Source organism: Mangifera indica, chromosome 2 (assembly GCF_011075055.1).
Source record: "Mangifera indica cultivar Alphonso chromosome 2, CATAS_Mindica_2.1, whole genome shotgun sequence".
Classification (NCBI taxonomy): Eukaryota; Viridiplantae; Streptophyta; class Magnoliopsida; order Sapindales; family Anacardiaceae; genus Mangifera; species Mangifera indica.
Genome location: NC_058138.1, coordinates 3,395,230 through 3,421,155, shown reverse-complemented (window position 1 = coordinate 3,421,155; position 25,926 = coordinate 3,395,230). Strand labels below are relative to the sequence as shown.

Below are 25,926 nucleotides of genomic sequence, written 5' to 3'. Positions count from 1 at the left end.
TGTTTAATGGAGAAGGAGCCTTGGATTGGGTGTCAAGAGTTGAAAGATACTTCAATGTGAATCGTTTGACTGAACAGGAACGTCTTACAGCTGCTGGTGTCTGTATGGAAGGTGAAGCACTCCACTGGTTGCAATGGAAGGAGAAACGCCAAGCGTTCGCTGGCTGGGACGACTTTAAGCGAGAGGTTCTGCAACGGTTCCCACCGCCAGATGAAAAGACGCCACAAGAGGAGTTATTCTCGCTGCATCAGACCGGAACTATTCGAGAATATCGCTCCAAGTTCGAACTACTATCAGCAGCAGTCATAGGGTTGTCTGAAGATACATTGAAGGTAGTGTTTATGAACGGATTGATTGAAGAGGTCAGGGAAGAAGTGAAGTTGTTCCACCCACGCACTTCAGAGGAGATGATGGACAGAGCACGACAGGTAGAGAAGAAAAACGGTATCATCGACACCAAATATGTATTACGTCCAGGGCGAGCTTATCCTAAAAACATAGTTGGGTTGACTCGGCCTTCTTACGCAGCTCAATCCAACCCAGTCCCTTTAGCCACTAATAACCTAAATACTAGACCCCATTACACTACAGTAACCAGCCCAACCCTTATTTCCAATATAGCCCAAACTCGAACACATACAAACCCAAATCAAGGCAACCAACCTGGGTCCAATCGCCCCTCTTATGACCCACATTCTTCTCCAGCAAGCAAAACATCCACTTTTAGAGCTCCAACGAGTTCTGGAGCATCAGCCTCATTTCCACGGCATGAAGGTAACTATCGACGCCTCACAGATGAAGAGTTTCGTGCTAAGGTTGAAAGAGGGCTTTGCTTTCGCTGTGATGAAAAATTCGTCCCAGGTCATCAATGCCAATTTCGTCAACTACGAATAATGATTTACAGTGAAGAAGAAGAATAGGAGGAAGGAATAGAAGCAGAAGAGGAAGAGAAGGAAGCTGAAGGGGAGGAGATGACCGTGAGCCTCAACGTCAGTTCAGTTGTGGGTATTGGAAACCCAAAAACTTTAAAAATGATTGGTGAAATCAAAGGGAAAAAGGTGATTATGCTAATCGATAGTGGGGCTACCCATAACTTTCTCTCAGAGAAAGTGGTGGATGAGCTGAAACTTCCAGTGAAAACTACCAATTTTGCTGTTGTGTTAGAAGATGATCGTAAGGTCCAAGGGAAAGGAAAATGTGAAAAGGTCACATTATGGATGCAGGGGGTGTAGATTACACAGGATTTTCTCCCCTTTCGACTTGGAGGGGTGGATGTGATATTGGGTGTGGATTGGTTACACCGATTGGGTGAGGTCAAGACTAATTGGAGAGAGCAAACAATGCGGTATAATTTGGAAGGGAAAAGAATTGAATTAAAGGGAGAAGCGTCTTTGATGATGAGGGAAATGTCTCTACAATCATTGGTGAAGTCAATCAGCCCTGAAGAAGAAGGATATTGGGTAAAGAGAGCTAAGAAGACGAATGAAGAGGATTTGGAAGTAGAGAAAATTCCACTTGCTGTGGAAGAAATACTCAGAGAATTTGAGAATTTATTTAGAGAACCAAAGGGCTTACCTCCCAAAAGACCCCAAGATCATGCAATTACATTGAAGGAAGGAGTTCAACCCCCAAATTTGCGGCCATACAGATATCCTTACTTTCAGAAAAATGAGATTGAACGAATTGTGCAGGAGATAATGGCAGCAGTTATAATCCGCCCCAGTTTGAGTCCTTTCGCGAGTCCCATTATTTTAGTGAAGAAAAAAGACGGAGGATGGCGATTTTGTGTCGACTATCGAGCCTTAAATCGAGTGACCATTCCTAATAAATTTCCAATGCCGACGATTGATGAATTATTGGATGAATTAGTGGAGGCAACAGTCTTCAGCAAGTTGGATCTTAAATCCGGTACCACCAAATTCGTGTGAGGGAGGACGATATCGAGAAAACGGCTTTTCGAACACATGAGGGACATTACGAGAGTCTAGTAATGCCTTTCGGCCTAAGCAACGCTCCTGCCACCTTTCAGAACCTGATGAACACAATTTTTCGCCCTTATTTGAGAAAATTTGTTCTTGTATTTTTTGACAATATACTGATTTATAGTCGAGGGATTAAAGATCATTTGTGGCACTTACAAGTCGTGTTGAGTTTGCTCCGAGATCATCAGCTCGTTGTCAATAAAAAAAAATGTTTATTTGGACAGGAACGGATGGAATATCTAGGCCACATAGTGTCCAAGAATGGGGTTGAAGCTGATCCACAGAAGATAAAGGATATGGAGAATTGGCCAAGACCAAAAGATATTAGAGATCTTAGAGGATTCCTCGGGTTGACGGGTTACTATCATAAGTTTGTACAAGGATATGGGAAGATCGCCGAGCCATTAACCAACCTACTCAAGAAAAATGCCTTCTGCTGGGGAGAAGACTCACAAAGAGCTTTTGAAGCTTTAAAAAGGGCTATGGTGACAGTGCCGATTCTAGCCATGCCAGACTTTATGAAAGAATTTATAGTTGAAACGGATGCTTCAGGGGTAGGTTTGGGAGCTGTATTGATGCAGGAAGGGAGACCAGTGGCGTTCTTAAGTAAAGCACTTTCTCCACAAAACCGATGCAAGTCTATATATGAAAAGGAGTTGATGGCAATCATGCTTGCGGTTCAAAAGTGGCGGCATTATTTATTAGGGAGGCATTTCAAGGTTCGTACAGATCAGCGAAGCTTGAAATTTTTGTTTGAACAGAAAGTATTAAACCATGATCAACAAAAATGGCTTGTCAAAATGTTGGGATTCGATTTCGAGATTGTGTATCGCCTCAGATGTGAGAATAAGGCAGCCGACACATTGTCACAAAATCCAAAATTTATGGAGGAATTACAAGCCTATTCAGTGATGCATATAATAAGAAGGGAAGAAATTCAGCAGGAAGTTGACGAAGACGAAAGGCTGAAAAAAGTGGTTACTGAGTTGAAAATTAATCCACTAGCTCATAAAAAATATACATTGCAGGGAGATACATTATTATATAAAGGAAGGCTGGTGCTAACAAAAAATTCTAGGTTTGTTCCCTCTTTAATTACCGAGTTTCATTCTTCTACTCATGGGGGCCATTCTGGTTTCTACAGAACTTACAAAAGGGTGGCTGCAAATTTATATTGGGAAGGCATGGTGAAAGATATAAAAAAATTTGTGTCAGAATGCGACGTATGCCAACGGATGAAGTATAAGGCCACATCACCAGCAGGGTTGTTACAGCCATTGCCCATTCCGAATCAAATATGGGAAGAATTATCAATGGATTTTATTTTGGGGCTACCAAAGGTGAAGGGAATCGATACAATTATGGTGGTAGTTGATCGGCTCTCTAAATATGGGCATTTTGTGACCTTGAAACACTCATTCACGGCTAAAGATGTGGCAAAGGTATTTATTAGGGAGATAGTACGTCTTCACGGGTTCCCAAAATCGATTGTAACTGATAGGGACAAGATCTTTATGAGTAATTTTTGGAGAGAATTATTTAAGGCTGCAGGGATAACTCTAAAATTTAGCTCGGCGTACCATCCTCAAACGGATGGACAAACGGAGGTCGTTAATAGAAGTATCGAGACTTATCTTCAGTGCTTCTGCAGTGGACAGCCACGAGAATGGCTTAGATGGTTAACTTGGGTAGAATATTGATATAACACCTCCTTCCATATTTCAACCGGGATGACACCATTTAAAGTGGTATATGGGAGGGATCCTCCTCCAATTTTCAGATGAGTGGAGGAAGACTCAAGGATAGAAGGAGTAAATGCTCTTATCCGAGAGAGAAACTTAGTGCTAGATGAATTGAAACTCAATATGCAGAAGGCACAGGAACGCATGAAGAGGATAGCAGACAGAGGTCGTAAAGAGGTAGAGTTTGATGAAGGAGATTGGGTCTTTTGGAAGCTTCAACCATATCGATTTCGTTCGTTGGCATCACGCTCGAATGAAAAACTAAGCCCTCGATTTTATGGCCCATTCGAGATTGAAAAGAAAATTGGTCAAGCTGTTTATAAATTGAAGCTTCCAACAACGGCTAAAATTCATCCCATATTTCACGTGTCGCAGCTGAAAAAACAAATTGGGACTGTAGCTCAGAGCCAACCTCTACCAGAAGGTTTATGTGAAGATGGAGAGCTAATGGTACAACCTGAATTAGTGGAAGACTTTCGATACTCTCCTCAAGGGAACCTGGAGTTATTAATCAAATGGAAGCACCTGCCAGATTTTGAATCATCATGGGAGCTATATGAGAATGTTAGGAGGCTTTTTCCCTACCTGCACCTAGAGGACAAGGTGCCTCTGGATGGGCGGGGTAATGTTAGGTCCAAAGTTTATGCAAGGAAGAGAATCAGGAGAGGAAATAACATGGAGACACTTGGCGGCAAATTAGAGAGAATAGTTGGCAACCAGCAGACTAAAGGTATAGAAACAGAGAGCAGACAACAGGCTATGAAAACAGAAATAGTCCAGTGCGCACATAAAGGAGACACTACTGCAGAGCAACAGAGACAGAGGACCATTTGTACGTACATGACCGATGAGGTGGCCACTCAGGATTGGCCAAGCATTAATGAAAGAAGGGAAATTGATATAGACCTGGAAGGGGGAAAGAAAGGGGAGGAGAGCATTTTGAAGGAAAAATAGTTTATGGGAGAGTTCCAGCCTCTCGAAAGCTGGAGGAATTAGGTGCGGAACGTCAAGTCATTCAAGCTAGTGTTTTGGCTATTTGATTAGTATTCACAAATAGTGATTTAGTTCTCATGTTATTTGTTATTTCACTGCTTTATTGTCAAAAGGGTGTAGAAGAACAAAAACTTTGTTTATCATTCCAAAATATTGAATACAAAAAAATATCCGATTTACATTTCCAAAAAAATATCAATATCATATTTGCTCAACAAATATTATTCCATTGTGATTATCCTGCACGTATTGCTTGCGGAAGTTGAGCGAAGTTGTCGTAGAAGTGTTGTGAGCCGAGAAATCTTGTGGCCTTGTTCCAGATCTGTAACAATATGATTCTTCTAATGAGTTAGATCAACTCATTGCTTTGTAAAAAGGGGTGAGATCTTGCGCCTAACACCCCATCTATAAGTTTGTCTCTTGCAAAGGATTATCTTAAGGTTTTCAAGCCTTCACCTTTACCTTGATAGACATTAAAATTCCCAACAATATACAAGAGGCTATAAGCCATCCCAAGTGAAAAGTTATTGTCCTTAAAGAAGTTTAGGCCTTAAAAAAGAATGGCACATGGGAATTACAAGAGCTTCTAATTGGAAAACATTCGGTCTAATGTAAGTGGATATTTCCCATCAAATACAATGCTGTCAGAAGCATAAACAAATTCAAGGCTCACCTCATCGCAGAGGGGTTTACTCAATCATATGGAGTGGATTATGAGGACACATTTGTGTACTTCTATCTTTAGCAGCTAATATGGATTGGCCTCTTCATCAACTTCACATTAAAAACGCCTTCCTGAATGGTGAACTAGAGTAAGAAGTCTGCATGGATTTCCTCTAGGATTAGAATCATCATCCACTATTGGGAAAGTTGTTGTACAAACTAAAACAATTTCAACGGGCATGGTTCAATAGATTGACACAAGTAGTTAAAAGAATATTTTCCTAGCAATACTAGATAAATCATACACTATTTGTTAGACAGTCTCTAGAAGGAAATGAATATTCTTATATTATATGCGGACAACATCATTATAACCGGAGATGATCACAAAAGAATAGAGGATCTCAAGAAACTTCTTGACAAAGAATTTGAAATTAAGGACTTGGGAAATTTTAGGTATTTTCTGGGAATGGAGGTTGTCAGGTCAAAAGCTGGTATTTTTATTTCTCAAAGAAAGTATGTTCTTAATCTACTAAGGAGACCAATATGCTTGGGTGCAAACTAGCTGAAACCCCTATGGATCCTTTAAATAAACTAGGGGCTGAAGAAGGAGACACTCCAGTAGACAAAGTCAGATATCATTTATTAGTTGGAAAACTAATCTATTTTTCTCTTACCTGGCCTAATATTGGTTTTACGGTGAATATGGTGAGTAGATTTATGAATAACTTTACTCAAAAGCATTTAAATGCTAGCTACAAAATATTACAATATTTAAAGAGCAACCTAAGTACATGATTGTATTTCAAAAGGTGTCAACGCAGAGAGGTTGAGGTCTTCACATATGCAGACTGGGCAGGTTCAATAACAGACCGTTGTTCAACTATTGGCTACTATATCTATGTCTGGAGAAACATGGTGACATGGCATAATAAGAAACAATCAGTAGTTGCAAGGAGCAGCATAAAGGCTGAATACAGAGCAATGGCTCATGGTATCTGTGAAGGAATTTGGATACAATTACTTGAAGAATTAAGGGTGGAAAGAAGAGGTCTTGTGAAGTTATACAATGAAGATATACAAAGCTGCCATCAGCATTGCTAAAAATCCGATGCATCAGAACAAAACAAAACATATAGAGATTAACCACCACTTCATCGAGGAGAAGATAAAAGAGAAGCATTTCAGGTAGGTCTACACGCCTAAAACTGCAGACATTCTCACAAAGACTTTATCACAGATTAACTTCGAAAATCTTAAAAACAAGCTTGGGATGATTGACATATATCACCTTAGCTTCAGAGGGAGTGTCGAATCTCATGATTTTGGAAGATTATTTTTCTGTCTATATATTATTTAGGAAACTTAGTTGTTGACTAGAATTCCTTTATTTTAGGCGTTTTTCTAGTTTAGAAGATTTTCTATTTTAGGCTAAATATCCAAATGAATAGGTAGAAACTGGATTTTGTGGCAGAATTGGTTCAACTCTCAGCTTATATATATTTTTTGTATTCTTGACACTAAATACAACAATTCAGAGAATTTTATTTCTAAAAAATTCAATAGAGCTTTGTACCTTTCCTAAATAAATTAGGCATCTTTTACAGACACCATTGTCCACACACTTACCCTTGAAATGGCAAAGTTGAAAGAAAATATAGACATATTGTAGAGACTAGTCTAACTTTGCTTGTAAATGTAGGTTTCTAGTTAGCAAATGTCCATATTATACGCATTTGACGTATTTTATCATTTTAAACACGTTTAGTCGTGTCTTTGAACCTAAAACATATAAAACACGTATTTTATATATTTTCCATATTGAATGTTTGTATGATATGTTGTTGTATTTTTTTAATTTTTTCCTTTGACAAAGGATAAAACGGTGTCGTTTTACAAGACATAATAAAAATTGTTTTATATAAAATTTATAAAACCCAACACAAACAGTGACCAGTTACATTCCTTTTATTTCAAAATAAAAAATCACTTATAATTCCATATATTTTCCTTTTTATTTCTATTTCTCACTATCAACTCATCATGTTATCCTTCAACAACAATTAACATCAGTGATCCGACTAAGGTGAGAAGCCCATTGTTTTATCAAATTTATATTAGAATAGTCTTGCAATGATAGATTTTGTCTTTCATTATTTTCAATGTAAAGAAAACTTGAACGTGATTACTAATGGTTTGATGAATCTTTTTTATCTATCATTTGGCATTAGAGCCCAATATTATCTATAAATGAAAAAATTCACATGCCTAATTAATCCTAATTTACAGAACAATCACTTTTGACTTGAAATTTTTTTTCAATTAGGTCAAATAATGTAGGACAGGATAGAAATTTAAGAGATATAATATAATTTCTCTAGATTTTTTTAATGTAGGGTGTAGAGTTTTTTTATTAATATTGACTTTTAAATTGTTTTTTCATTCTTCAGGATAACATTTACAGGATAACATTTACGGGACTTCAATCTGTCTCAACTATAAAAGACAAAGACAGGATATAAATTATTTATTCTTGTAAAATCTCTTCATGAAAAATAGAAAATCAACTATTGTGATATTTAATTAGTTTTTTTGTGTTTGTGAGATTATAATTGAATCTTGGTTGTGTATTGTATTTGGCAATCAATTTTGTAGGTCTAATGGCAATTAAATAATTTGATTTGAAATATTATGTTGAGTTTAACCACATGCTCAATAAAAAGTGTTAAATTAATATTGATATTGACATATTTTTAAAAATATATTATTAATTATTTGTTGTATTAAACTCTATATATACGTTCTACATTTTTCCTGTATCCAAATTTTATGAACATATTTTAACAAACGTACTTTTCATCATTCATCATATCATATACATATAAATTTTGTACTCTTTTTTTTTCTTGTTTCCTTGTTTCCTAAAAAGGGGTTGGTTTTCCATTGAAATATCGGTGGTCTTCTTTTGGATCAATAGTATATTTGATTAAAGAATTTACTTCTTCAATCCTAGAGTTTACTTCCCCTTTCGAAGTATTGTTCAAAAAGATTCCAAATTATTCAGCACTAAGAATATTTGGCTATGCAACTTATCCATTTCTTAGGCCTTATTATAGGCAGAAATTTTAGTTTCGCGCCATTAAGTGTGTGTTTATGGGGTATGGTTTGTTCCATTAAGGGTAGAAATGCTTGGCTCCTAAAGGTAGGATTTACATTGCTCAAAGTGTCAAATTTGATGAATCTGAATTTCCTTTACTAACTGCATCTGTTTTTAAGTATCTAAAATCTGATACTATTGAATCTGAAGTCTGTCATTATTTCCATTCTTAGAGTATCTTCTACTGCATCATTATCTCCTGGTTTAATTAATAACACAACAGATCAGAATATTCATGCCCCTGCATTGAATCAAACCAGTGATACTTCATCTAATTTCAAGCTTCCTTCTGTCTCTCTTCCCATACACAATTTGTCTAACCATATTCTTCAACCAATATCCTCAAACACCAGTCATAGTTTCACATACATCAGTTCCTACTTTGTCCCCACCTTTTATAGTTGATCTTGTTCTTGACCTAGACGGTCCTCTTTTTTCTTCTAAAACTACAAAATCCAGCCCTTTGATTCTTCAAATACAAACTTAGTTATAGACATATCCAAATTTACCTGTCCAACCACAAACATACCTTTTACCACAAATACACATCCTATGATAACAAGATCCAAATCTGCCATTACACACTGCTTTGCTATCTAATAGTACTTTCAGTGTAAAATCAGAACCCACCACTACAACTAAAGCTAAAGCTACAATGTAAGCTGAATATGATGCACTCTTGGGAAATAATACCTGGACTCTACTACCCTGGACCTTTGACATGAATGTAGTAGGTTGTAAGTCGGTGTTGAGAAACAAATGCAATTCTGATGGATCAGTTCAATGTTATAACAGTAGATTAGTAGCAAAAGGGTCTCAATAGACCCCTTAAGTGGACTACTTTGAAACTTTTAGTCCAATGATTAAGATTGCCACTATAAGTGTAATTATCAACTTGTTAGTGCTCTATGGTTAGGACATTAAGCAAATTGATGTCAATAATGTTTTTTTTAAAATGAAGATCTTGAGGAACATGTTTTTATGAATCAACCTGAAGGATTTCATGTCTTTCCATATTCTGTAGTGTCCTCTGTTGGTGTTGGTTCCAATTCAAAAATAGTCTCCACCTGTAAGAAAGTCTGTAGACTAGATAAAACTTTATATGGTCTTAAGTAGGCTCTAGAGCCTAGTTTGATAAGTTGAAAGTTGCACTTCTTGAGTGGGTTCCCATAATACAATCTCTGATAAAAGTTTATTCATCCATAGGGCTTGTACAAAAGTCATTTAAGTCACAGTCTATGTAGAAAACATTCTATTGACTGGAAATAATAATTCCCTGACTGCACAACTTGTTGAATATCTGAATAAGAAGTTTGCTCTTAAAGAATTAGGATCCTTGAACTATTTTCTATGGTTTGAAGTAAATAGAACAAAATGGGGGTTAATCTATCCCAAACTAAATATGCCAAGGATCTGCCTGATAGAACTAAAATGAGTGATGTAAAACCTGTTTCTACGGGCAGGGTCCCTGTTTACCGAAAAAAGAAAGCCTGCTTTTACCTCTTTTAGTATTGTTGGGCAAGATCCCTTGCTTAAAAAAAAAAAAAAACCTGTTTCTACCTCTTTTATTACTAACATTAAATTGTATCCTGGTGATAGTGAAGATTTTGACCAACCGACATTTTATAGAAGCATAATTGGTAGATTACAACACCTAACCTTAACCAAGCCTGATTTAGCTTTTTCAGTTGATAGATTACGCCAGTTTCTTAAAAAGACGCTCCTCTTTGTTGTGGCAAGCCTGCAAAAGGATATTGAGAAATGTTAAGGGAAACCTGTCTCATGGTCTTGTGTTTGAACAAAGATCTCTGTTACAGTTGGAATGCTACTCAGATGTTGATTGGGCTAGCAATATTTCAGATAAAAGATCCACCACACGGTTTTGTCTATACCTAGGTCTTAGGTAGCACGGAAACGGAAACATGGAAACGTATTTTCTTAAAAAAGTAGGAAACGAAAACGTGGGGAAACGTGTAAATATAAAAAATATAGGGTTTTTTTTTTATAAATATGAAATTTTTATAAAAAAATATAATAACCTATATTTTAATTAAAAAAAACTGGAAGAGGCGTGCAGAATTATAGTCTTGGAATAGAGTATATATAATAAATTAATATGTATTTTATAAAAAGAAATTAAACTTGGGAATAGAATGCATTAAATTAAAATCCATATACACTAATTTGTATCATAGAAGGGCAAGAAAACGCACACTTTTTTCAGAGTTTTCTTTCTTCTAGCCACTGTTCAGAGAAGAAGAAGACGCCCAGAAGATTGACAGCAAAGAAGAGAAGAAGATGCCCAGAAGAAGAAGACGCCCAGAAGACTATTACGTATAGGAAACTATTTTTGTTATTTATTTTCAAAATCCTTTCATAAACCTCTTATGATACACTTTCAGAATCCTTGTATGCAGAGGAAACTGTTTCTATTAAAGAAACGCGTTTCCCTTTTATCTAAAATTACCGAAACAGCCCCAAAACGTTTCGTACCAGTTTCGGGCCGTTTTGGAAACCGAAACGTTTCGGATTGACGGAAACGCACATATCCTATTCATTGTGTTCTAGAAAGCAGAAAGTAATGGCATTATCAACTGAGGTAGAATATAGGGCCCTAACCAATACAACTACTGAGATTGCTTGGTTGAAGAGTCTTTTCTCTGAACTGGGATTACAGTTGACAACTCTTATTATGTGGTGTAACAATCAAAATGCTAGTGCTTTTGCAACTAATCATGTGTTGCATGCAAAAACCAAACAAATAGAGATTGATGCTCAGTATGTTAGAGTCAGGGATTAGCAAAAAAATTGGTAATTTAGTATGTGCCAACAAAATTCTAAAAAGTTGACATTTTAACTTAAGCTCTAGCTGGAAACAAGTTTGATACGTTGAGAACTAGTTTGAAGATTGCGTCGCTTGATGAGTTCCACCAAAAATTTGTGGTTTTTTTTACCTACTTCAGTGGTCATAGTCTAGTGATGTTTCTATGATAACTGGTGTCTGTTTGTTAGGACCTACGTATATACCCGTTAAAAGAACAAGAAGAAACCAAAGGCACAAGCAGAAGACAAGATAAGTGTCATTCATGCAAAAAGTAAGGCTGGACCACAAAGACAGATGACTGGAACAGGGCAAGAGCAAAGCATCGGAGACAGTTATAAAGAGAAAATAAAAGCTGAAAATGAATCAAGAGGTAAAAGAAATCAGAAGCAAAAAGTAGGGGAATAAGGGGAGAGAGCTGATCTCTTAAAAGCCTAGCAATTGTCTATTGTTCATTTGTATTGACCCCAAACTGAGATGAAGATTGTAGTTGAATTCTGAGTAATGAAGTCTTCTTTGATTGTTTGCTAATTTTGTGCACTTGTGTTGAAAATTCTATTTATTATTGCTTGGACAGTGTAGGTATTGCTTGGTTGTGGTTTTGGAATGAGTATTGCAGTGTAGTTTCTGGGTTGATTAGAAGATGAGAATTGTTGTTGCTATGAAGGAAAGTACTAGGACAATGGAGAAAGAAACCAGGTATGTACCGTTTGGCATCTAAGCACTTTTTTGGGATAGATTTGGAACTGAGCAAACTGGAATTAAGAAGGAAAAACATAGGAAATGAAAACAAAGACATCAACAAAAATTGGATATGGATTTTTGAAGAAGCTTTTTGGATTGCCCAAAAATTGGGTCTCCCTTCTGCAAATATCCTGCACAAGCATTTGAGAAAGCTTAGGCCATTAATAACGGTCCAAAAAGAGGAAGAAAGATGATTCGGCTAAGATAGAAGATTCTGGCCAAGAAGCATCAATAGCGACCGACGCCAAAGCAATTTCTAGCGAAGTCAAAGTCAATTTGGTTGAGACGACACATTTCGGTGGATATTTGACGGTTTTTGGTAAAGCCCAACCACTAGAATTTGTTCGATCACCTTCCTGTCATGATTTCCTATTGAAAGAGACAAAGAAGATTGAATCCAAGGAAGAAGAGAATAGAGAACATATTAACGAAACACAACCCAAACAAGTGGCCCAACCCCGCCCAAGCTAGGTATTTTATTTTTTGAAAGGCGGATAATACAATATAATGTATGATTCAATTATCATAGTTTAAACTTTTTAAAATCATTTACATATACATACTAAATATTATTTACGATTTGGGTCAATTTTTAAATGATTTAAAAACTTAAACTGAAAAAAATGATTTAAAATTATTTTAAATCAAACTAAATTATTTTATAAATTATATCAAATCAATCTATAATTTTCAAACAATCCGGTTCAATTTATAACCGTATTTTTTGCACACTAACCCATTTAATCCACCGCCCAACCCAATCTTCACACTCAATTATCTAAGCCCACCCCACTTACATTTTGACCCAACCCAACCACCCTTTAAACACTCCAAATCTAACTAGCCCATATATCAACAATCCAAACCCAAGACCCAACCCAAGGTCAAACTGGCCAACATCAACATCAACATCAACTCAATTCCTTTACGTCCAAATGTTGGTGGTGCACTGTTGCAGGAGTTTATTATTGATAGCTTCCTTCGTTCATTTGATTGGCTGTTTTTTGTTTGTGATAATTTGTGATGAGACATACACCTCCACCAACAATCAAGTTATTTGATGTGAGATATGAGGAAGTGTGCGATGTCGTTATATTTTAATATTATATGTACTCTCTCACATGCATATAAAATTTTAAAAAACGATTATTTTATGGTTAAATATGTGATTTTGAATAAACAATTAAAACAATTTTAATTTTTATACTTCATTTTAATTTTTTTTTTTGGCTCAGTAGCTTTTAATATGAAGAATTAATTAGTAGATGTCTGGTTCTCGTGTTTGATTCTACTTCGAAGTACTTAGTTTAACGACATCACACATATCAAAATAAAACAATTTTTTTTTTGTATATGTTGAATAAGAATCTCTTTGTTTAGCTACCATGAAATAAAAGTGTCCTTTGTAGGATAAAAATTTTTTTCCCTCAGAAAAAAAGTTCCTTGCATTGAGTCAGTACGGTTGTTAACAATAATCCCGAGGCAAATTTAAAAGAGAATACAATTCGAAAAGCAATGAGACAGAAGTTGGGTGCTTAGTTGCAAATATGATTGGCAAATGGAAAGAAAGTAGACGGTTGATCCATTTCCACGGCGGCATATTCCTTCCAGTGAGCAAGCTACTAACAACAGTGGGAAACGGTTGACTCCTGACTTAATTCGGAGGTTATTTTTGACAATTCGTATTCGTTAATTGTCTCCATCGGGCGAAATTTATAATTAATTACTTCCAGTGAGCAAGCTACCAACAACAGTGAAACTTTTGACTCCTGACTTAATTCGGAGGTTATTTTTGACAATTCGAATTCGTTAATTGTCTCCATCGGGCGAAATTTATAATTAATTAAACGAATGGAGGTTAACTGAAGTAGGAGGGTAAGATAAAAAGAAAACTTTCCATTCTACCTGAGTAGCCATACCTCCTATCCCGGTTCTAAACACATTAGAGCCTTTTTGTCTTTCGCTACAACAATGTTGAGCTCAAAAATGTTTAAAATTTTCTTGCTCAGTATTGTCTTTGCTGCTTCTCTTGCTGCCGCCCCGGTGTGCGTCGGATTTCCCTGCATTGGCACTCCACCACCTCCATCTCCTGGTGGCGTCGAATGCATCCCTGGAGTGGGAGGCTTTTGGAAGCAACACGGAGACACAGTCGGTGGTGTTTTCACATCGGTGATTGTCTTTATAATAGTCTGGACATGTAGAAGAGTGATAAAAAAACATATTATAAAATTTTGTAGTTGGCTGTCGGAGGCCATGAATGATGATTTGGTTGCTGGAGACGTAGAAGAAGGAGACGTGGAGACACCAGAGATTAGGGATACGGATACGAATACTGCTACTGCACATGAAGGGCCCAATCCAGCACAAGTTATTCTTCCACTGCCGATTGAGCCGAGAGCACCGCCGCGAGCACCGCTTTGCAATTGTGGTAGGGAAAATAATTCCTACATCTGCTATTATCGTCCGTTGTGTGCCGCTTGCGGAAGTAGCTATCGCCATGTTGGTGTTGCACTGATGTAAGAGTTTATTGATAGCTTGCTTCGTTCATTTGATTGACTGTTTTTTGTTTAGTTTCTCAATTTTCTGTAAACCAAACTGAGTTTGAATAACTCAATTTCCTTTTGCTTTCACTATTAACGAAATCGCTAATCTCTGGACCTTTCTTGATGCCAACTTTATCACAGCAAGGAGGTCTTCTCATGGCTGATGGATGGACGGATGGATGATATATATATATATATATATATATATATATATATATATATATATATATATATATATATATATCATCCATCCATCCATCAACCATGGGAAGATCTCCTGGCCGTGATACAGTTGGATAAATAACTATATATGTGTGTGTGTGTGTATCATCCATCCATCACCCATGGGAAGATCTCCTTGCTGTGATAAAGTTGGATACATATATGTGTGTGTGTGTGTGTGTGTATCTCATCCATCCATCCATCAACCATGGGAAGATCTCCTTGCTATGATAAAGTTGGATATACATATACATATATATGTGTGTGTGTGTGTGTGTGTGTGTGTATCTAATCCATCCATCCATCAGCCATGGGAAGATCTCCTTGCTGTGATAAAGTTGGATATACATATACATATATATGTGTGTGTGTGTGTGTGTGTCTCATCCATCCATCCATCCATCAGCCATGGGAAGATCTCCTTCTTGTGATAAAGTTGGATATACATATATATACGTGATAAGTTGGATATATATATGTAGTGTTTTAATTTTTTTTCCGCCCAGTAGCTTTTAATATGAAAAATATATAGGGTTTCTCAACTTTTCAATTATTTGTTTATCAATTAGTAAATCAATAATACTATTATTATTTATATAAAGAAGTTACGATCAAGCAAGCAAAGAGAAATGGGCAAGAAAACTTCTCCAATTACTTATTGTATACATTTTTCACTCTCACATTCTTATCGAAATAAAATTATATGTATGTGGAATGTATCATTATTGTCTAGATCTTATTTGTGTAACACACAAATAAGGTCTCATTATCTATATCAATCCAAATCTGTTTAATCCCTCCACAAATTCACCAAAATGGAGCCCTACTCTTTTGAAATAACATGAAAAAGTGTTACTGAAATGCTCCGTGAGGAGATTAGAAGAGCAAGCGCGAGCCACTTGTTGGAGTTCTTGCTCATCTGTGATTGATTTTACGTAGAGAGAAGGTCATGGAGAGCTGAGAGTGATTTCGTTAATATTGAAAGCAAAAGGAAATTGAATTATTCAAGCTCAGTTTGGTTTACAGAAAATTGAGAAACTAAACAAAAAACAGTCAATCAAATGAACGAAGCAAGCTATCAATAAACTCTCACATCAGTGCACCACCAACATGGCGATAGCTCCTTCCGCAAGCGGCACACAACGGACGATAATAGCAGATGTAGAAATTATTTTCCCTACCACAATTGCAAAGCAATGCTCGCGGCAGTGCTCTCGGCTCAATCAGTTAATAGATGAATAATTGGATTAGTTAGATAAATCAGTTAGTGTGAATGCACGTAGCGCTCTTAGCCAATTTTGCTGATACCGTGGAATGCATATGCTCCATTTACAGTTTAGATAATGCACTTGACGGTACCATATCAACAGCATCCTTTGATTTGATGTCTGTTTGCTCTTACTGTAAGTTGTTTCACTTACTGTTAGTTGATTTGATGTCCAAACCAAAATGCACTTGGTTTGGTTAAATGCCTATTTTTTCTCGTCCACTGAGCTGGACATGATAGTGTTGTCAATGGCCGAGACTCCTTCTCTCCATTGACTGGACTTTTCTTTTCATTTTTTTTCTTTTTAATATATATAGACCCATTAAAATACCCGTCACTAATTAAGTTCTTTGCACACATTCTGCAGAGAAAATGAGCTCCGTCAAGACTTAAAATTGCTCAAGTTTTGAAGCATGAAAAATAAATAGTAACATTGATGGATTATTCAAATTTAAAAAAAGAATGTCTAGATAAAATTTAGAAACTTTATAAACAAGAAGAACAAATCAAAGACCATTTACATGGATCAATCAATCCCCCTTTATAGTCCTAAAAACTTTGCAACGAAAATTTTGTAAAAGGCCGGAAGATTTATTTCCACTCAAAGTTTAGTGTAAACTCAAACTTATATTAGTTAATTTATAAAAATTAAAATATTTATTTATTGTTAAATTTTGTTGTTATTGTCAAAGGTAAAATTGTTATTTAATAAAATATTTTAGAAAATAAAAATTTATCACATTTCTCCTTTTAGGTTTAAAAATCTAATAAATTTTTTTTACCTAAAATTTGAAAAATAAACATTTTCCCCTAAAGTTTTTCCAACAATGTTGTCGACAACCAAAGACAACAACGACGATGTTCTTTTTCCCTTCCAACATCTCTCTCCATCCCGTTCCATTCTCAGTCATCCCTAATTGACAAAGACGTGTTTTTATCTTTAGACGAAAATAATAATTCATCTTCATCAAGATGGAGAGGGGAGCCTTTATCGGACAGGGAAAGCAGGGAATGGAATAGGATGGAGAGAGAAGTCAAGGGGGAGAGAGAACATTATCGTCACTGGAAAAATCTTAGGAAGGAAATGTTTATTTTTCAAATTTTGGATTAAAAAGTGTGTTAGTTTTTTAAACCTAAGAAAAAAAATGTGATAAATTTTTTATTTTTTAAATATTTTATTAAATAATAATTTTATTTTTAACAATAATAATAAAATTTAATAGACAAATAAATATTTAAATTTTGTCAACACTATCATAATTACTCATTTAAAGTTTTATTAGGAAGAAATTGAGAGTGATAACATGGTCATACCTTCGCACTGTACCTTGCTTTTGGTTTCATATGACCATTAGTATGATCATTGTCAGAAATCTATATTGGATCTATAAGTGTATATATTAAAATTTGTATTACACAAAACTAATTGATTTATGTTAAAATTTAATTCACATACTTATATAATATACATTTTATTTAATTTTATTAGATGTGACGCTCTCTTTCTTTCATTTGAGTTTCCAACAATCACGATGATGATGTGTATCTAGTATGTAAGTCAAATTTCGGTTTTTCGGACTCAAAGCATCTATAACAGGTACAGCTTCAGAAGAATCAACAACTCCAACTGTGCCTGTGTCCACGTCATGTAAAAGATATGCGTACTTGTCTCTAAGACATGGTACCTAAAATAAGAAAGTATTTAAGAACATACATAGAGATGCATGATTGACCTCATCCCAGAATTTTCATTGTTATAACTTAGATGGTATTTTATTTATTCAACTTATTGAGTAGCCGCATGAATCTGGACGGAATTCGGGACTCATTCGTGCATTTTTCTACCAGCATTTGAGTAAGTAATCAGTTATCAAACAATTGGAACCCTTTTATACTCGTTTGAAATGATGTTGATTGAATTTAAAATTAAATTATTTTTAACTAATCTTAAGTTTTAATTTATTAATCTCAAATCGATACCAAGTCTTGTTTGGAATTGATCCCGATCAAATTCAACCTTAGATGGACAGATTTAACTTCACAGGAATGGGGTAATTTGGGTTTGCTGGTTTTTTTTTTGACTCGGTTTCCATAATTAATTTGTTTTAGTATTATTGCTTGTAGAGAAAGTTTGGGCTTCACATCGGAGCCAGCATCATATTAGGTAATGGACATACAATAATCCACTAACGCCAACTGTCCAACAGGCCATTCACGTTTTATATTGATCTGGGCAAAGAAGTTGTGTTTCTATGACTTTTTAACCAGAGTTTAAGCCTAACAAGAAAGCCCTAAATTAGTTTAGCTTGCTTGGGGCGCACACAATCGAGGAAATTTCAATTCAGTCCTATAAAGTAATAATTCGGATGTTTGAGGCTGGGCCTACAGGTAGGGCTAAATCTGAGTTGATTTAGTTTTATGTTCCATTTGAACAAACTTAACTTGAGATTGAGTAGCATTGATTTCGAATCCAGCTAAAGATTTTTTTTTTTTAATGATTTTTTATCTTTAACAATTTTATCATTTTTTTAATGATTTTTTTTATCAATGACTTTGTGTTTAGGTTTTTTTAATCTAAACACATAGGTGTTTAGGTTTTTTTGTACTCTCTTAAGTTTTTAAAAGTTAAATAATAGAATAAGATTTGATATGTATTATTATGTGATTAAATATTATTTTATTATTATTTTAAAATTATTTAATTACATGATAACATATATCAAATATATATTTAAAATAAATACGAATAATTTTATTGATAAAATTATATTTAATCATATTATTATTTATTATTTATATATTTAATTAAATATTTAAAACGGATTGTACGTAATCTTGAAAAGTCATGCGGCATGACAAGAACATGTATTTGGACTCACCGACGACTCCATTTAGGGCTCATTTTCTATGATGATCACCAAATTTGACACATAAAAAAAGATATTATTATGGATAAGTTTGATTTTCTAGTCGCTGAGGCCGAAGCTTCACGAGCCATTTCGTGAGTGCTTGGGAATTAGAGCTCGACTAAGAAGGTTTCATTCAATGATCAAGACTGTTCTTTGATTTGGAAGATTGATTAATTATAATTATTCATGGGAAAGTAGGGAAATTTATAAAAACTTGATTAGAAATTTAACTTCTATGCATACTTTAGAATAAGAATATTGATTAGAGTATATTTAAACTGAATCAAGTTTTAACAAAGATTAATTCGAGTTTAAAATATAAAACTTTAAACTCAAATTTAAATTTATCTAATTTAAATAATGAACATCAAAAAATAAAAAAAAGAAAAAAATGATTTTTTTCAAGTTTTTTTTTTAATATTTGAATCAAATGTTCTTATCAAATTCGTTTGATGTAATACATCCAATTTTCAATTATTTATATCTCAAATAAAGTCAAAATTTTATATTTTTATAGTTTATGGTACCGGCTGATAACTAAGATAATTAAATTGTGTTCTTGTCAAAATAAAAATTCCAAGAGAATTAGCACACCAAATAAAATTTTAAAAAATTCGAAAGGGAAACAAGAAGTCAATAACTTCAAATTTTGGCAATAGTTTTGGATTAAAAAAGACCAAATAATATTTCGCCCACAATATTTGATGAAATGACAAATTTTTACATTTTATGTATCTGAAAAACCGAATTCTTAATTTACTTCTGTTAGTAAACTTTATTTTATTTTCTTGAAAATGATTGATTTACTTTTTTATTGAAGTTATGAAATTATTATTAATATTTAATATAAATATCAAATTAGTAAAAATTGTATTACTTAAACTCTTAAAAATATCAAAACTCTTCCCATCCTTCCTTAAAGTTGTGTTTTTCTCAATTTTTATGGAGTATAACTTTCAATTTTTTAAACTATTAAGAAGAATATTAAAATATTTAGAATTTCAAAAATACCCTAAACTTTTTGAATTTTCAAAAAAATCTTAAAAGTTTTTATTAACAACTTTAATATTTTAAAAAATTATAATTGATTCTCCAAAATACGTGTTAGTTTAAAAAGAAAAAATAAAATAAAAAATTATATATAAAATGATCTTTCTACCTTTACACTTAACAAAAACTACTAAATTTTTTTACAGAAACAGATGACAATTGAAAATTCGAAATTTTAAACCTTAAAAGTTGGGAATTTCAGCCAAGCTTAAGTTAAAAATTGTTGTTTTGGAAAATTTAAAAAAAGCAAAAAGGGCAGAAGGTTAATGTAAAACCATGACTCCAACCCAAAGTACGAAGTAATGCCAACCACCCAAAGTGGTGCAAGAAAAATAGGTCATTTTATTGTTTATAGCTGACCAATATTAAGTCGTTCCACAAGTGCAGAAGACTTATGGGTGTCATTGTTGAATCCTAATCCTGTAGCTAATGTAAATAAATTCGTATGTGCCCACAAATCCAATGGCGTGCAATAGCCGGCTTAATCTAGAACCTGTAGCTAATGTCATTCAAAATCAACAGACACAGCTGTTCTCCGATTGCTTTGTAGAAAAATGTAAAAATTCGCTCTCTATTGTCAACTATCTATAATTAAAAGAGGTCCAAACTTTAAAATATTTCGAAACCCGGCACACCATGATATTCATACGTTCCTTTAAGTCGCACCCGTTTTAGAATCCTTTGAACAAATGGATTTATTTTTAAAAGACAACCGGCGAGAAAATGAGACATGATGACTAGGGGTGGATACTGACATGGGTCGAATTCAGTCACTCTTTCGCTCAAGTTAGCTCAATGTAAATTATATCGTTTTATTAAAATAATATACAAAATTATTTATTTAAATTATGTATTTAAACTGAATTGAGTCAAAAATTTGAACGATAAATTCGAACTAATCTAAATTACGAATTCAAACTATTAATTCAAGTTATAAACTCAAGTTTTGCTCGATTTAAAAAATAAATCAATTCTTTTAACTTAGATTCGATTTGAATTTAAATTAAATAAATTCAAACATAACTAACCTGAATTGAGTTAGCTTTCGAGATTGAACTAACTTCATTATTAATCTAAAAATCTTATTCTTATTTATATATAAAATTATACATATAATATTATTATTTAGTTATACATATTAGTCCACTACATGTAAACTTAAACAACACGGGGAAGATTCTTATTTCAAGCAAACATCACGCATTGGCCCAAGAGTGTTGAAAAAAAAAAAACCCTAATGTGTGCCAAATATATATATTTTTTGAATAATCGAAACTTTATCTATATTTTTTTGAATAAATAAATTTAAATTATAATAATCAAACTTATAATTATTATATAAATCAAATGAAGATTTTATAAATGTAATAAATATTGGAATCCATACTTTTGCTTCGAAAATTTTAATGCCCCACCTATATTAATAACCTTGAATTCGTGTCCCAACTATCTTTGAAACACCATCCACCGTCTACAAATAAAATGATAGTACCACAAAAGTACACCAAATGTGCGGCCTATATAAACACCCTTTTCTTTTGGCCATCTTTTCATGTTCATAACAAAGTTGATATCAGAGCTTCAAGTTTTGCTCTAATGGATATTTGATTCCTCCCAATCTTTATTTCTTTTTTCCTATTTTCTTCTCTGAAACTTGTGCCTGCAATCCCCATATCCCAAAATATGCGACTACTACATGGGGAATAATTTCTTAGACACCCTCAAGCTCGACCAAACCCAATTATCCTTTCACAACTTGATCCTCAAGGTCACCTTGAACCAATCCGTTAAAGCTCACGAGCACATTTCATCAATGAACTTAAGCTCTTTCAACAAGCTAGCCAAATTGGCTTGGACGGATTGTTTGGAGCTCTATGAAGATACAGTCGACAATCTAAACCGTTCGATGAGCTCTTCAAATCCTGTTGATTCCGTAACATGGCTAAGCGCCGCCATTGCAAATCAACAGACGTGCGAAAACGGGTTTACTGATTTTAACTTGGGGCATTATCTTGAATCATTACCATTGATGTTGACTAACTTCTCCCAATTGGTTAGCAATTCCTTGGCAGTGACTCAATCCACTGTCCAATGGGACACAACTGTGAAAGTTGGCGGTCGACGCTTGCTTGTGGATGAATTTCCGTCATGGGTTTCCGCGGCTGACAGGAAACTGTTGCAATCAGCCCCACCGAAAGGTGACATTGTGGTGGCGCAAGATGGAACCGGTGAATATAAGACCATTTCTGAGGCTGTGGCAGCTGCAGCTAAGAAAGGTGGCGGGAGACGAATGGTGATCTATGTTAAAAAAGGAATTTACAGAGAAAATGTGGAGATTAAAAGAACAGTGAAAAATATAATGTTAATGGGAGATGGAATTGATGCTACAATTGTTACTGCTAGTAGGAATGCCAATGGGGCCACCACAACTTTTCGCTCGGCCACTTTTGGTAAGCTCTTTATATTATTAAATTAAATTACACTTCATTGATAACTATATTATTAAAAATTAAAAATTTATTTAATTTTAATAATTAATTATTAAAATCGTAAAAAAGATATTTATAATGATCAAATATTATTTTTTCTTTTATTAATGTTTCTTTTTTTTTTTTCTTTGCAGTGATACGTAAGATTTCGCATGATATTTTATAATAATAACAAGAATAAGATAGGGATGAACATATTATTATTAAATTATTAAACTTGCACCCTTTCTTCACATCATTTTGGCAACGATAAAACCAGACATTATTTTCATAATGATAATCTAATAATTATTTTATTATTAACTCATTTTGATTTTTCAAATTCTTGTAGCTGTTACTGGAGAAGGCTTCATAGCTAGAGGCATGACTTTTGAGAATACAGCAGGACCTCAGAATCATCAAGCGGTGGCTCTCCGGTCAGGCTCCGACTTCTCTGTCTTTTATGGTTGCAGCTTCAAAGGCTACCAGGACACTTTATATGTCTACGCTAAAAGACAATTCTATCGCAACTGCGACGTTTATGGAACCCAAGACTTCATATTCGGCGACGCTGTGGTGGTACTTCAAAACTGCAATATTTACATCAGAAAAAGCAACCAGAAGAGCACTGTTACAGCGCAGGGAAGAAAAGACCCAAACGAAAACACGGGTATAATTATTCACAACTCTCGTATCACAGGTGAAGGCTCCAGTGAAAACTACCTGGGTCGACCGTGGAAACAGTATTCTCGAACAGTGATCATGAAATGTACGATCGACAGTTTGATTAATCCCGCCGGTTGGTTGCCGTGGAGCGGCAGTTTTGCTTTGAACACTCTTTATTATGGAGAGTATATGAACACTGGAGGTGGGGCAAGTACTAGTGGGAGAGTGAAGTGGCCAGGCTATCATGTGATAACTAGCCCAACAGAGGCCGGAAAGTTCACCGTGGGGAGCTTTTTAGCTGGGAATTCGTGGCTTCCGGCCACCGGAGTACCGTACGATGCTGGTTTATGAAGTAGGAAATAATGCAAAAATGGGAAAGACCAAGAATTTGTTAATAAAAAAAATAAGTCAAATGTGCCAATTAATTTATAGCATATTATTATATGTATAATTTTTATATACAAATAATAATGTATCTGATTAAATAATTAAATAATTAAAAATAAAATAATATTTAATTACATAATAATATATTTTTATTTATATATAAAATAATGTATATAATTTTATTGTTTGATTGAAAGCAAAATCATGTCTAAGTTGTCGACTTGTACGTAATCTTAATTGTAATAATAATACAGGTCATGGCACGTTGTTTCATTTTAGCTCCTTCAATCAAAATTTAATCAGAATGTTGCAATTGAAAGAGAAAGGAAAACTTACCTAAAAATTTAGAAAAAAAAAGAAAGGAAAAAAATCAAAACGATAAACGAGTGCCGTTTTTAAGAGTTTGTTATTGAAATATAGACTTGAGATGATTCATTTTATGAGAGTAATATTATATATAAAAATAACTATATAATATTTTATGTATAATTTGATATATTAATATTTGATTAAATTATTTTAAAATAAGAAAAAAAATAAAAAATCACATCATTTAATCCTAATTTACCATATTAAGTTGCACAAAAAAAGTTATATAATTTTTTTGGTAGATAAAACTTGTATAATTTGATTATACACATAGTTTTATTCCTTTTATGATAACATCTCAAAACTGGAAGTAGCGTAATGGGAAAACTTATTTTTAGAGGAGAGCAATGTTATGTATACTCTTTTTTATACATAATTTATATACATAGATGATGTATTATTATGTTATTAGATATTACTTTATTTTTAATTTAAAATTACTTAATCACATGATGATATATTATCTATATATACGAATTGTGTACTAAAAATAGATACACATAATTTTATTGTTTAAGTTATAATTATAATAAGTTTAAATGTTAACGTCTCATCTTTATTTATACAAATTTTTAATACATGTAATATTACTTAAATATAATAATAGAAAAATCAAATGTATATTGGCCTTCTGGAAATTAATAATCTGTTTAATAATATAATATCATGATTTAAATTGTTGACCTTGCAATCGTATTAACATTATAATAAAATTATGTGTATAATTTTATATACAAATAATAATACATTCTTATATAATTAAATATTATTTTATCTCTAATTTTAAATTATTCAATTATAAAATAATATATTATTTATGCGTATAACATTACTCTTAACATTATTATTACAATTATAAAATAATATATATACAGCAGGTGGCTGGCTAGATTCTGGAATGCCATGTGAAATACTTGAATTAAAAAACCGATACATACCGATCAAAGTGAATGAAATGAGTCAGAAGTGCAGAAGCAGGGTATTTAAAAGGAATGTTGTGTACAGAAGTTGTTGAATAAAGCGTGGGTGCAAGAATTAGTGGGATTCCAATACAATGCCGTTCCATTCTAATTCGTTTGTAATAAGCATTAGTGTTACACTGTCATTTTAATTGGATTGAAAATAAACTGTCATTCAATTCTATTTCATGTACACTATCATTTCGTTGTAGAAGTTAGTTTTAAAAAGAAAGGAAATAATATTGGCGGGAAAACCCTTGCAAATGTTCTGTGAATCTTCCTTTTCAAACTCTCTGTAATTCTTGTTCTTGATTCAACTTCTCTACAATTTTCGTTCTTGTTCTTGAGTTTCAGTGGTGGCACGCATCATTTTGTTGTGTTTGTGAGATTATAATTGAATCTTGGTTGTGTATTCTATTTGACAATCAATTATGTATTGTGTTATGTTAGATCTAATGACAGTTAAATAATTTGATTTGAAATACTATATTGAGTTTAACCGGATGTTCAATGAAAAGTGTTAAATTAATATTGATATTGACATATTTTTGAAAATATATTATTAATTATTTGTTATATTAAACTCGTATATATACGATCTATATTTTTTCTGTATCCGAATTTTATGAGTATATTTTAACAAACGTACTTTTCACCATTCATCATATCATATATGTATAATTTTTGTACTTTTTTTTTTTTTTCCGTTCCCTTATTTCCCAAAAAGGGGTTGGTTTTCCATTGAAATATCAGTGGTCTTCTTTTGGATCAATAGTATATTTGATTAAAGGATTTACTTCTTCAATCCTAGAGTTTACTTCCCCTTTCAAAGTACTGTTCAAAAAGATTCCAAATTATTCAACACCTAGAATATTTGGCTATGCAACTTATCCATTTCTTAGGCCTTATTATAAGCAGAAATTTTAGTTTCATGCCATTAAGTGTGTCTTTATGCGGTATGGTTTGTTCCATTAAGGGTAGAAA

The 25,926-nt window shown here is 33.7% G+C and overlaps 2 protein-coding genes across 2 annotated transcripts; both read left to right on the top strand.

The window, feature by feature from the left end:
* Nucleotides 1–5,714: 5,714 nt before the first annotated feature.
* Nucleotides 5,715–6,484, top strand: LOC123204452 (uncharacterized mitochondrial protein AtMg00810-like). Its single transcript, XM_044621113.1, has 2 exons — nt 5,715–5,896; nt 6,193–6,484. The coding sequence occupies exons 1-2, from the start codon at nt 5,715–5,717 to the stop codon at nt 6,482–6,484; spliced, it is 474 nt and encodes a 157-aa protein (XP_044477048.1).
* Nucleotides 6,485–21,750: 15,266 nt separating this feature from the next.
* Nucleotides 21,751–23,598, top strand: LOC123204443 (pectinesterase-like; the record flags this gene model as incomplete). Its single annotated transcript, XM_044621102.1, has 2 exons — nt 21,751–22,543; nt 22,914–23,598. Coding segments are annotated over 2 exons (1,458 nt in total), but the record flags the coding sequence as incomplete, so codon positions are not given.
* Nucleotides 23,599–25,926: the final 2,328 nt, after the last annotated feature.

Bases quoted from the DNA above. Each gene is read 5' to 3' on its own strand.
- LOC123204452 (XM_044621113.1), top strand. From the start codon at position 5,715: ATGAATATTCTTATATTATATGCGGACAACATCATTATAACCGGAGAT. The intron at 5,897-6,192 runs GTATGTTCTTAA...GTATTTCAAAAG, and splicing joins ATTTTTATTTCTCAAAGAAA to GTGTCAACGCAGAGAGGTTG.